Below are 12,739 nucleotides of genomic sequence, written 5' to 3'. Positions count from 1 at the left end.
GCACTTCTATTTCCTGCCATTATGAGATATATCTACTTTTTACTCTACAGAAATCTGAACATTCTAAATAAATCCATTTTACACTAACATTGTAAACTATCATGGTTTGGCAATGTTGACACAAATCTTCAAGTAACTATTACTTATGCATTTAAATCTTCAGATTCCACACTTTTTCAGTGATGTTTTTGAAAGTTCAAAACAAAACCATCAATTTTTCCTTTCTTTGGAATTATTCTTCATTTCATTATACTGTTTGACCTGTGATTTACCATGTTAAAGATTATGGTCATGTTTCATTCATGAAATTTATCCTCTTTATTATTATTATTAACAATAATAATTAGAATCATTAAATTCATTCATTCTTTTATTCTTTCTTTTGAGGGATATTTCTTGAGCATCTACTATGTACTGGGTACTGTCCTAGATACTTGAGATTCAGCAATGAATGGAATTTAAAAAAATCTCAGCCTTCAGGGACCTTACACTATAGTAAGGGGAGGAAAAATTATGAACACAAAATATAAGTAAAACATAAGAACTGGTTAGTAAAATATCTGGTTGAAATATATAGCTAGTTATACTATGGTTATTAAATAGATTTTTTTAATGCTTTATTCAAATATTACACCCTGTTCTGCATTCAGGTTAAGAGAATAATACTGAATATTCACTACCAATAGCCAGAGTAGAACTCTATTACTGAAGATTTTAAGATTGGGAGTGCTAGCAAGTCCTGAATCTAAACGCTACTAAAGATCAGTTCTAACTCACAAATTTGTTTAAGAACTGTATTTATCCTCTGGGGTCTTCAAAAAACGGGTGTTTGAAATTAGTCTTTAGAGCTTAAAGATTAGTTATAGAAGCAACCTGGACACATTCCTAAGAATTACCCCAGATTCATTTACCCAAATACAAGAGATTATTTATGATTAATTGTAATGACCTTCAGTGATGAAATATAATAAATAGCTATTCAATTTCATTCCTTGCTAAAGGTAGAAACACTGAGATTTGAGAGAGTACAAATTCCATTATTTTTTATACTTCTAGATTGCATTTAGCAACATATGTTTACAGTTAAATGCTTTCCTTTTTTAAACTAAACCTGAAAGCCTGGAAATTATGATAAAGTCAGAACAGTTCTAAAGTATTAGTTTTTATCCTGATTTCATACTTCCTTTCAAAAAGAAAGGTGCAATTAAACTTCCCAAAATAATATGGACCAGGTACTGTTTTTATAGTAATGAGCATATGAACATCAAAATGTCTGATTTACCATGAGGTCAGTTACTGAATGTTAGTAATGCATGTGTAGTTATTGCTTAATCATGTGACTAAAGAAAACCCTTACCAAATATTAGCTTAGTAAATATTACTGGCCAATTTGCATAACCAACATGCATTTAGTAGATTTTAATATTCACAAAGTAACTTGGATGAATATTCAATAGCAACTTTTTCTGATTAATGCTTTACAGTATATTAAAAGTCTTTAAAATAATCTGATAATCGTCATACCTCATTTACCCCTGCCTGCCACAAAGTACAATCATTTAATTTTTTGAATTTGTAAATCAAATTAAAATGATATGAAAACACAGGCTGGAAGAATTAGTAATAGACATGTGCTCTTTTGCTTGCTTGTGAATGACAGGGGTTCATGTTTGACTTCTTTTTTGAGTTTAAAGCAGGAACCCGAATTACTAGTCCTACTAAGCATCTGCCTACGGGGTGGGGGGAGGGGAAGGAGGCAGAGCATGCTCAAACCACATTACGTGATATAGCTGTTTTTTCTCTCGCAAAATGAATAAAATATCCCCATGTATTTTTGTCCAAAATATCTAAATATACATTGTGGACAGAATTTTGAAATGCAGTTTATTGAGAAAGCAAGTATGTAAAAACATATACCACTCATTGGCTTTAAAAAAAATACTCAGAAGTTTTCTAACCAGGACGTGATAATTATTCCTAATTAGTAGCTGTTCCTCCAAAATTCAATATTTTTTTCTTGTTAAGCATTTTAGCTGTCAAGAACCTTCTAAGTATATCTTCATTCCGTTTCATGCTTCTATTATAAAGTTATACCTTTTTTCCTTATGTGAGAATTACGTACTACCAAGCACAATCTCTGAAAAAGTTTAAGTGAAAGAAAAAAGAAAATCCTAATTTGGTACCTTTAAAACAATTTTAAAATTATAGTGAAACTTTAATAAGGTTAAGAATGTGGAGAGTTACTGTGACATGCTTATGAGATATTTGGAAACTTTCAACCTTTTTTTTAAAGCTAGTTTTGTATGAATAAAATTTCCATGCTAATAGTTAATTTTCAGTCATTTCTAAGTAAAACAATTTGTTTAATTTTAACTAGTTTAAAATTGGTTAATCTCAAGTTTTACTTTAAAACTCTGAAAAATATTACCCAACTTCCAAAACAACCTGTTAAATTCTAAAGTATGTATAGCTCACGACATTGAATATTTTATCATGTTGACTGCTTTCTGGCAAATTAGGTTAAGATAGGCATTTACATAGAGTAGTTTTTCAGAGCTTCATTTTTTAAAATCATTTTGTTTTCAGTTTGGCTTTGATTTTTAAATTCTCCTTTCTTCACTTGTTTGTATTAAAATAGAAAAATTTGATATTTTTCCCAGAAATCATGAAATGATATGGCACAGACTATTCAAAGCATACTTCTGAGAAAAGTGTGGTTACATAGTTACCCATTCTGTCAAAACTTGTCACTTGCCAAGCATTTGTTGCTAAAAAATCATCTGTAGATAAATAATGAATAAGATTGATTCAGGGCCATGTAAAGGGTTTACTGTTTCACCTTTTTCTCCCTAATGTGTTACAATTAAAATGTGGTATATTTGTGTATAATATCCATTCATAGGTTGATTGATATAGCCCAAACATCAGATCTGGTTACTTCACATTTTAGTGGTGTGTTTGTGTTTTGCCTTTTCATGTTTGATAATACTTAAGGTGATAGAGGGAATATAATTTATTAAACATATCAGAAAAAAAATAAACAAAATTTAAAAGAAAAAGTTAGCATTTAGTGCTACTGTGTCCCACAGGTTCTTCTCCATTGACCCACACTACCTCCACTGGTGAGTTAGAGGAGCATAACAGGACTACCACTGGTGCTATTGCTGTTGCTAGCACATCTGCAGATGTTACTGTATCCAGTGTTACAGCTGTCACCATCCATAGACTTTCTGAGGAACAGCGAGTGCAAGTAAAGAATATCAGAAATTCAGGTCTGGACCCCAACACATCCAAGGACGGGCTCTCTCCTCATCAAGCAGATACACAAAGTACAAGGAGAAGACCAAGAAATGCTGAACAGATAGAAAGAACTAAAGAGCTTGCAGTTGTTACTCATAGAGGTATTGGATGTTATTTTACTTGTGCCCATTTAGTTACAGCCAAAGCTATATTTTGGTAATGATTCTAATTAGAGAATGAGCTGAAACAGAGCCAAGATGTAGGAAGTGAAAGAAAGAGTTCAAAGTAGCTGAAAAATATAGACAGTAACAGTCAGAACCTGAATGATTTGAAAGTACAAAAATTAGAAAAAAAAAAAAAAATCAAAATGCAATGCAAATGTTGTAAGGAGGAGGGAGTAAAAATAGAAAGAAAATAATGCATAAAAGATAGTAAAAATAAGTACTAAATCCCCGTTGCTTATTACATACCGCTTATGGTATTGAGATAACATGAAAATAAAAAAGCCATTTTTCTATTAATAAGTGCACATATTTACTGATTGATTATTTATCCCATGTAGTAATTTTCATATTTGCATGAAACTTTTGTTACACAAGTGTTAATTTATTATTGAGAAAATAGATAATTTGATTGGGAAAAATGAAAACATTATGTCTGGTCTTTATTTTATATAGCTTATTCTACTGTTTCTGAATTACCTATTGCCTGACCCATATGATTGTACTGAGAACAGATTTCTCATTTTGAAAAGGTAACAGGTATTCATTGATATTATGACTCCAAATTTAATATTGCTTAACGTCCTACTTTAATTTTTAGAGACAAAAATACCACAGAGCCAAATCATATATTGGTAATTTTCTAATCAATTAATATAAGCCTATCTTTTACAAAATTAGGAAGTGTAGCAAGTTTCTGTTTCTTGGTAGCAGGTTTCATTGAACAGTTTAGTAAAAAATTAGTGTAGTGTCAAAAACTAACAAATATATATTGATATATGCATCAGTGGAAATATTAATTAATTGCATATTAATATTTGGAGGAGAACAAAATACTCCAGCTTTATTTCCAACTCATAATCATATATTCTCCAAAATGGCTATGGTTTATGTAATATGGTTATACATGGTTTAACATGATATAAGTAATAGAAAACCATTCAAATGCTTAGTACACACTAAGGAGAAAAATCAAGACATTTTTACATAAATTGATTGAAAATCATACAGAAATATCTCAGGAACTCATTTCCACCAGAATTCATACTGAAAGTACTTACTTTGATTCTCTTTAATAAGCGTTCTAAAATGAATTCTTGGGAATTCCCTGGTGGTCCAGTGGTTAGGGCTCTGTGCTTCCACTGCAGGGGTCATGGGTTCAATCCCTGGTCAGGGAACTGAGATCCTGCAAGCAGTGTGGCATGGCCAAAAAAAATTTAAAAATGAATTCTTAGCATGTGACAGTCTCCTTTAAAGGATTAAAATGATATCATCTTGGTTCTCTATTCACTCTCCTACCATGAATATTTCCTCCCATGTGAATATAGGGATCATTATCAAATTTATGATTTGCTTAATCAAGTAGATTTTCTCATTACTTGGAAACAAAAAATGTGTAAATATTAATGAAATATCGATTAAGGAAAAAGCCCTTCAATTTAGTATTTTCACTCTCTTCAGAAATTTGCATGAGATAATTAACATTAACAAACTTTACTGTATTCATTCTATTACCCACTGAAAAAGAGGCAGGTAATTTTTGGACATAAGCTTATTATTTATCAACTAATAATACAAATGCCACTTCAGCCAAAGTTTGCCATCAAGTGATTTGAGAAACTCTGATGCTACAAATTAAATATTTTATAGAACTTGAATAAATAATTCAGATTGAAAAGGGAATAAGTAGTTGTCAATTTTTAGATTAAATAATGTGATTTGAAAATTAATCTAAAATTTGAAGTACATTCAGCTAAATTTCAATTAAGCATCAAGATTACATCCTTGGTAAATTCCAAATCAGTGCTCAAATTTTCTCAAATGTTGTCATAATCTCCCAGTGCTGTTTTACAACATTCAAAACATTTAGACCTGTTTCACGTATATTCTTTCTAAAATAGTGTTTATGGATATGATAGTCATTCAATGCTGACATCTACCTTGGTCATAAATATTTTTAATCATTGATGTTTAAATTATGTTTACAGAAAACATGTTGAATGTTATATTCATCATTTTTTAGAGACTTTCATCAAATCTTTATTTTAATTAAAATTGGTCCTTCTGACTCTTCTTCAGTAACCTGCTACTTCAGTGATTTTAGTTGGCTCATTACCTATTATATTTGACACACAAACTATTAACATTTGGGGCAAAAAAAAATGTCAATGTTAGAAGTAAAGGAAACCTGTTATCCTATATCTATTATGCTTTTTAAAAACCTCAATATACAGCTATATTTTCAGACATAAAACAGTCCTCAAAGACTTAACTCTAAGCAGGACCAAATTTCTAAATTAGGATTGGCTGACATGAAAACAGTATTCTTAAGAATAATTTCAGTTCAGCCAGCGTGTCTGAAATGCCCACTGAGCTCTGTTCTGTGCGAAATAAGGATGAATATTACATGGCCCCTTCTTTCCAGAGAGTGAGATAGAGTGGAGAACATAGAGAAATCCATCCTGGTGGGACAAGGAAGATTTTGTAAAGCTCATGGCTGAGCAGAGCACTAAAGGAGCTACAGGATGCATGTAGGCAGTGAGTCCTTTAATTCACATTTTAGATGAGTCAGTAAAAATAATACAAAACTAACTTGCTTAATTTTGCTAGATATTTTAGAGAAAAAATAATTCTTGTTCGTCTATTCCATTCTGCACAATGTAGTCAGAATTACCTTTTAAAAATGAAAATCTAATCACTTCACTCCACTGCTTTAAAGCTTCCACTGTTTTTCCAGTGAACTTGGGAAAAAAAGCCGAGACTTGATGATGACCCATGGGAACCTCTATGATCTAGCTTTTTGCCTATATCTCCAAATTCATCTCTCTCACAGTCATTCTTTATTTTTTTGGCCAAAAAGAATTTCTTTTAGTTTGTCAAACATACCATGTTCTTTTCTACCTCAAGCCACTCCCATAAGATATTCCTTCTTCCTTTCAACCAGATCATTCTAATTCTCTTTCCAAGATTTAGCTTAAATTGTTTTAACTAGCGACTTTAAGTTCTGTAAGGTAAGGAGTGGATGGGTCTTGTTCATGCTGCATTCCCAGTGCCTAGAACAGCCTCTGACCCATAGACATATTTAGATAATATTTAGTAAACTGATGAATAAATGTTTACAGTTTCACCAGCTAGAGTATTCACTCAAATGACTTAAAGGCTTAACATTATATTCTTCAATATAATCAAATATCCATGTCTTTCAGTATTAAAGATAAATATTTTGTTAGTTATAAAAACCAGTGTTTTTAATTACTTTGAAAGGCAAAAGTATTCTCATGTACTTACAATAAAATATTGCTTTTTTATTATATTACCACTTCAAAATTCACAAAATAAAACTAGATATAAATGCCTTGCTTACGCCCTTTACACATTTATAAAATCAAAGAAAATTTATAAGTGAACACAAACAAACTATAAATTCAATAAATTTCATATGAATAAATATTAATGTAATACAATGGATATTATTTTACTGAAATTAATTACCATCTAAAGCATATATACGATAGAGATTGTGATAGCATATGTTTCTTTTTATGTCTACAAGTGTGTACAGTTTTGTACTGTGATAATTTGGCATTTTTCATCATGTTTCTCTATTCACACTGCAATTAAACTTTCACTTTTATGATGTCTTTTGATCATTACTAATTCCTTATTTGTCTATTCTCAATAACTTGAGGTAAAGTGCTTACAGTTTACACTATTACCACTATGAAAACAAAGAAAACAAAGACACTGAAATTGCTCATAGTATTTGGTACTTGTGAGTGTGTAGATTCAAAAATCTGTGTATTAATTTATGATTAATTAAATCTTAAATCACTAGTTAATTATAAAAGCTACACAATTAATAAATAATTTGAAAAAAACTTGGAATATTTATCAAAGACATTCTCAATCCCAAGAGCGTACTGTTCCAACTAATTTTTCCTATAGTACTATAGTTAAAACATCAGTAATTCAACTTAAGTTATCCTCCTAAAATTTTTTTTTCACTTTCTACTTGTTCTCAGTAAAAGAAAACCCTTTATGGTTTTCTCCATTTAAAAAGATTCTTTAACGTTGAAATATAAACAAGTAAAAGAGAAAAATACTGATAAATAATGTTGACATAGCTCTTCTTTAAAAACAGTGTATTAACACTACAGTTTCCTTTATTAGTGCCCAGAAGACTTCAAAATGAAAATTCAGCTTTATTGACTGGATTTTAGTCCACTTTTGTCACCTGCTATGTGTGAGACTCTTTGCAGGTCACGTGAACTATTAGGGTTGAATTTCACTATCAGTAAAATAGTATCACAGTATTACATTAGGGTTATAGTGAGGATTAAACACAGTATTAGGTGCAAATGCCAAAAAAGTTCAAGTATTTTCTCCCAATGGAAAGGAAAAACCAAATTATGAACAAAGCAGGCTGTGCTATGATGTAGTCTATATAACTTAAAAAGAGTAATTACAAGCTTATTATGAGAAATACTGCCATAGCCGTTGTTTCAAAATGTTATTGAAGAAAGGAGAGGGACTGACTACCTATAAGTATAGAAGTCAAGGAAGGCTGCACAGAGGATATTTGTACAAATTCTTGAGAGATGAACAAAAGTTTCAAACTAGTAAATTGTGTTTTTATTGCTAAGATGTATAAAGAATGATTTGAGTAGTTAGTGCTGAATAGAAATATGATGAACCTATAACAAAATAAATAAAGTGTTCAACTTTGCTTAAAGGAATATTTACAGTCATATAAATAAACCTAAAAACAATTGATATTTTTAGCTTATTGATTATACGGATGTTTAAAATTAGATAACATAATATCTAATGATATTTTAAATTTTATCAGAATAGTTTGTTGCTTTATGATTTCCTTTTGAAATTATTTCTTAATATTTACTTAAAATACCTTTTTCAGCAATCTCTAAACCCCATAGTTTATTATTATAGCCCTAAGAGATTTCAATTCAAAGTTGACTTATAATAGCAGGATATATGTAATATTATTACAAACTTATAAGTAAAGAGTCCTGAATTTCTAGGATTATATTTTTTTAAATAGATGGTCACTTTCAGATCATCTACTACAACAGCATTATTTTTATACAGGAAATTGTGGTCTGGAAGAGGCCATATGAAAACCCAGTCTTCATATTGCTAAACTAGTATTCATTCATCCTTCCATTTACTCATGGTTCAAAAGGGCCTAATGCAAATCCTTTTATTAGGCGATATTAAGGTTAAAGTAATATAGATGACAACCATAGTTGGGTTTTCTTCCTCAAGAGGTTTATACTATTATATTAAGAGGTTATACTATTAAAAAAATAGTCATTAAAATGTGTTTTACTCTAGGTAAGTTTTTTAAACGCTGTTTTTCTTATATATTGTGGTGGAATGGTATTTCTTTTTTTTTCAATATGTAGACAAGTTCTGTCAGCTGTTAATGAGCAGCCATGATAGTTGCTATTTTCATGTAAAAATGAATATATTCTTCTGGCAAAGTTCCCATATACAATTATAATAATTATAAGCTCTCTTTTATTGTTCTTCTTAGCAGAAATTTAGATGACTATATCATCTTGTGGAGTCAAATATGTGTCATAAGCATTTATAGCCATTGCTGCTACTTGTTTTGACATAGTGTAGTCAATTCTTCCATAGTATATTTAATAGCTAATGATCATATTAATAGGATCAAGCAGGGTTTTAGCTTAGTTTATAAAGTAACATGAAATTATGTTTAACTGAAATTGAATATGATGTAGAGCCCCCCCATAATGGCAGCATAAAAGAAAATCTATTTTAATTTATCAGTTTGCAAGTAGAACTTTTTATTATTTTCAGCTTTAAGGTAAGAGTAGTTAATTCAGCATAAATTATTCATTTTAGGTCAGCAATTTTAATTCAGACAAAAGCAGGAATTTTAAAAAATTTTATCTTAAGCAATAGTTTTTCAAGTAAGCTCATCTGAACTTTTAGATTGCCCAACAAAAAAGGGAAAACGATATACTATCAGACTTACATCTACACTAAATTTCCAGTTTATTTCAGAAGTCAGTATTTCAGAAGTGAAATGTAAAAATTTTGTTTAAAACACTGGACCATAATATGACAAAAACTCTCTTGTGTGGAAGTAGCAGTTCTTGGGTGCCTAGTATGTGCCTTTCACTAATAGGCTATTTGGCCACATGTAACTGTATATTTTAAATCTTTTCAACAGTTTGCAAGCAACTAGTACTGTTTTCAAAATTTTAATACTTTATAGAGTATAAATTTGTAAATTGAAACAATTTTTATTAATCTTCATAAGCAATATCACAGTGAGGAAGTTAGTTAATGGGTGGTTACTTAAGGCTTTGTGGATACAGATATATGTCCATCAGGTATCAGGATTTATTGAACATATTATCTCTGTGCTTAAACATATGATAAATTCAAAAGAAATATAAGATATGGTCTCCATTTTCAAAGGAAAATTTGTAGAGATAAGATAATAGAGAAAAATTATTGGTCAATTCTAAGAGAAAGAATTGCTACAGCAAGATATGTGAGTGAGGATGAGTTATAGCTGTCTTTAAACATGTGATGTAATATGTTATATGTAGGAGAGACCAAACCTGTTCTGCCATAGGTTGTAGAACTTAGTGTATGAAACCACAGGAAGGTACAAAATATATCATAGAGAAGACGTTTCTAACATTGAATTTTGTTCAAATATAGACTGTGTGCTTCAGAAAACAGTAAATTCCTAAATCACTTATTGAATACCTTATTAGGTATTCAAGCATAGCTTGATGGAAAAAATGGCTATTTAGAAAGCATTAAACATCAAAGAGTGTTGAAATTATATGACTGTCACTGTCCCTTATAATCCAAAGTGTCTATGAATCTATCCAGAAATCTTGTATATTCATTAATGTATTTATCATCATCATCAATTTAAACATCTCTTGATGTTTGAATTGACATGGGCTTATCTTTATGGTTATCTCATTGTAAAGCTAGTGTTAAAACAACCATAGAAGTGGCTGACACTACCATTGAGAAAGTTAGATTGTCATTCTCCTTATCCCAGCAAGTGGAAACTCAGACACATAAACATTTTTCACAGGACCATTGCCACACATTTGCCTTAAATTCCAAAACTCTCCATTTGAGGATCAAACTCTAGATTGCCTTTTAGGTAGTGTCCAAAACTACAGAGTTATTTTCTTCAAGACTTTCCTTCCTCCCTTCCTCCCTTCCTTCCTTCCCTCTGTCCCTCCATCCCCTCTCCTTCCCTTCCCTCCCCTCCCCTCTCCTCCCCTCCTCTTCCTTTCTCTCCCCTCCCCTCTCCTCCCTCCTTTCTTCCTTTCCTTTCTTTTCTTTGTTTTTTTCTGTCTCTAGTTTTCCCTTTCTTTCATTGTTTCTTTTCTCCTTTTTATTTCTCCTTCCCTTCCTCCTCCTTTCCTTCTTTTTATCCATCCATCCTTCCTTCCTTCCTTCCTCTCCTTCTCTTCCTTACTTCTTTCCTTCCTATTGCTGTCTTTGTTTCTTTTTTCAATAAAAGTTCACTGACTACTTGCATGTCATATTTTCTTCTAGTTCCTTATTATTATAACATTGAACAAAATGAACCCTGCTTTTTGAGTTTATATTCAAATAGAAAAAGACAAGCAAATAAACGAATAATTACCTGATGGTAGCCGAGATGTCAGAGAAAACAGCTAGCTAGAAAGAGCTTTGAGTTTTTCTTGCAAAAAAGAAAGCCTGAGGTGCCTGGAGTTCAGTGGACAACAAAGAAAGCGGAGATCAGGTGGGAAACTGGTAGGAACTAGACCATATAGGCTCTGAGGCCTAGGTAAAGAGTTTTATTTTAATGTAAAAGAGACAGGAAGCCATTGGTAGGTAGACTCTATATTATCTAATGTAACTTTTTATAAGACATCATTTTAGCAAGAAATTACATAAGAAATTTTAAGTAGGTAGGGACAGGCAGACAAATTAGTAATGTATACGGAGGTGCAATTAATGGTTGATACAGATTTTAGAGTCTAAGTCTTAGACTATGCTTCTCATACTATTCTTCTCAAACTTCAGTGTAAACACAATCACCTTGCAGTCTTACTCAAATGCAGGTTGTGACTTAATGGGATTGGGATGAGATCTGAGATTCTGCATTTCTAACAGACTGCAGGTTCTGCTGATATACTGAATAGCAAAAATTTACATGAGTATTATTATTATGGAGAGAAAGTAGTACATACCAAACAGTACCTGATCTCCGTCCACTCTCCATGAGATCTTGTTCTCCACTAGAAGAATCACAATGTTGATAAACTATCTCAGATAATGTAGTAAAAGCTAAACTTTAATTCTGTAAGAATGACTCTAATGGTAGGAAATTAATGAGTGGAAAGGATATTTTAGGGCAGATGGATTTTCCGGATCAACCTTAATGACAGTAATTAATTCTGTCAACCCTTAGGAATGACTGAGCAGATTACATTAGTTATGATTTTACTGGAAAAAAATCAATGAATGTATGAATAAATGATAAAAGCATTCCCAAGTCAAATTTTAACTCATTTATTACTTTTAATTTTTACCCTAAATCTACACCTTAAATTATTTTTTAAAGTGTGTTATCGAATAACAGAAAAGACAAGGTTTTACTTTCCCTATATTTACCATCTTTCAAATCTTTGAAAGTCTGATAGACAGGAGCAAAACTTAATGAAAATAAGGATAAAAAATTGATTGCCAAATCAAAAATTTTCATGATTGAATAAATAAGCATTATCTTCTCTTTTATATAAATGATGAACTTGCACTTGCCTGCTTGAATTTCCATGTCCTTCTTTATGAGAGTAACTGATGTATTGATTTTCATGCATGTTTAGCATAATAACAGAATAGAAAATTTATGACATTTTAAAATTTAATTACATATGATTTTTGTAAGATACTTTCATTTATTAAATTAACTCTTAGCCTTTTATGTAAGAACTTTGACATTGTTAAAGTAAATACACATTTAACAGATAGAGAACTGTTAACCTTTAGGTGGGTGTACTACATATAAATATTGACTGTTGCATTCTTTATCAATATCTTGTCCTTTTTTGTTGTTTTTTTCACTGTTATCTTGACTTTTTTCCTAATCATATTATTTTGTGGAAAATTGTGTTAATGTTGATATTTGTAGCAATTTAAAAATCCATGTCCAGAAATGTGTCAATTTATGATTTAAATACATAATTATTTATTGAATATCATCTTCATATTTCATTTTC

The 12,739-nt window shown here is 30.8% G+C and overlaps 1 protein-coding gene across 3 annotated transcripts in view; it reads left to right on the top strand.

The window, feature by feature from the left end:
- The window catches only part of CSMD3 (CUB and Sushi multiple domains 3), a gene marked incomplete at both ends in the record, with an annotated part of 1,095,706 nt that overhangs the window by 404,900 nt on the left and 678,067 nt on the right, over positions 1–12,739 (top strand). The window contains one exon of one of the 3 annotated variants that reach the window (XM_081258477.1): positions 3,090–3,401. The exons of the other annotated variants lie outside the window; for them this stretch is intronic. Coding sequence (XP_081114603.1) covers positions 3,090–3,401 — 312 coding nt within the window. The remainder of the gene's footprint in view (positions 1–3,089; positions 3,402–12,739) is intronic. 3 annotated transcript variants of the gene reach the window in all.

The sequence above is a fragment of the Mesoplodon bidens genome (genome assembly GCF_964165515.1).
Source record: "Mesoplodon bidens genome assembly, chromosome: 16".
Taxonomy (NCBI): Eukaryota; Metazoa; Chordata; class Mammalia; order Artiodactyla; family Ziphiidae; genus Mesoplodon; species Mesoplodon bidens.
The sequence above is the reverse complement of the archived record's forward strand: the minus strand, read 5'-3'. Positions and strand labels throughout refer to the sequence as shown.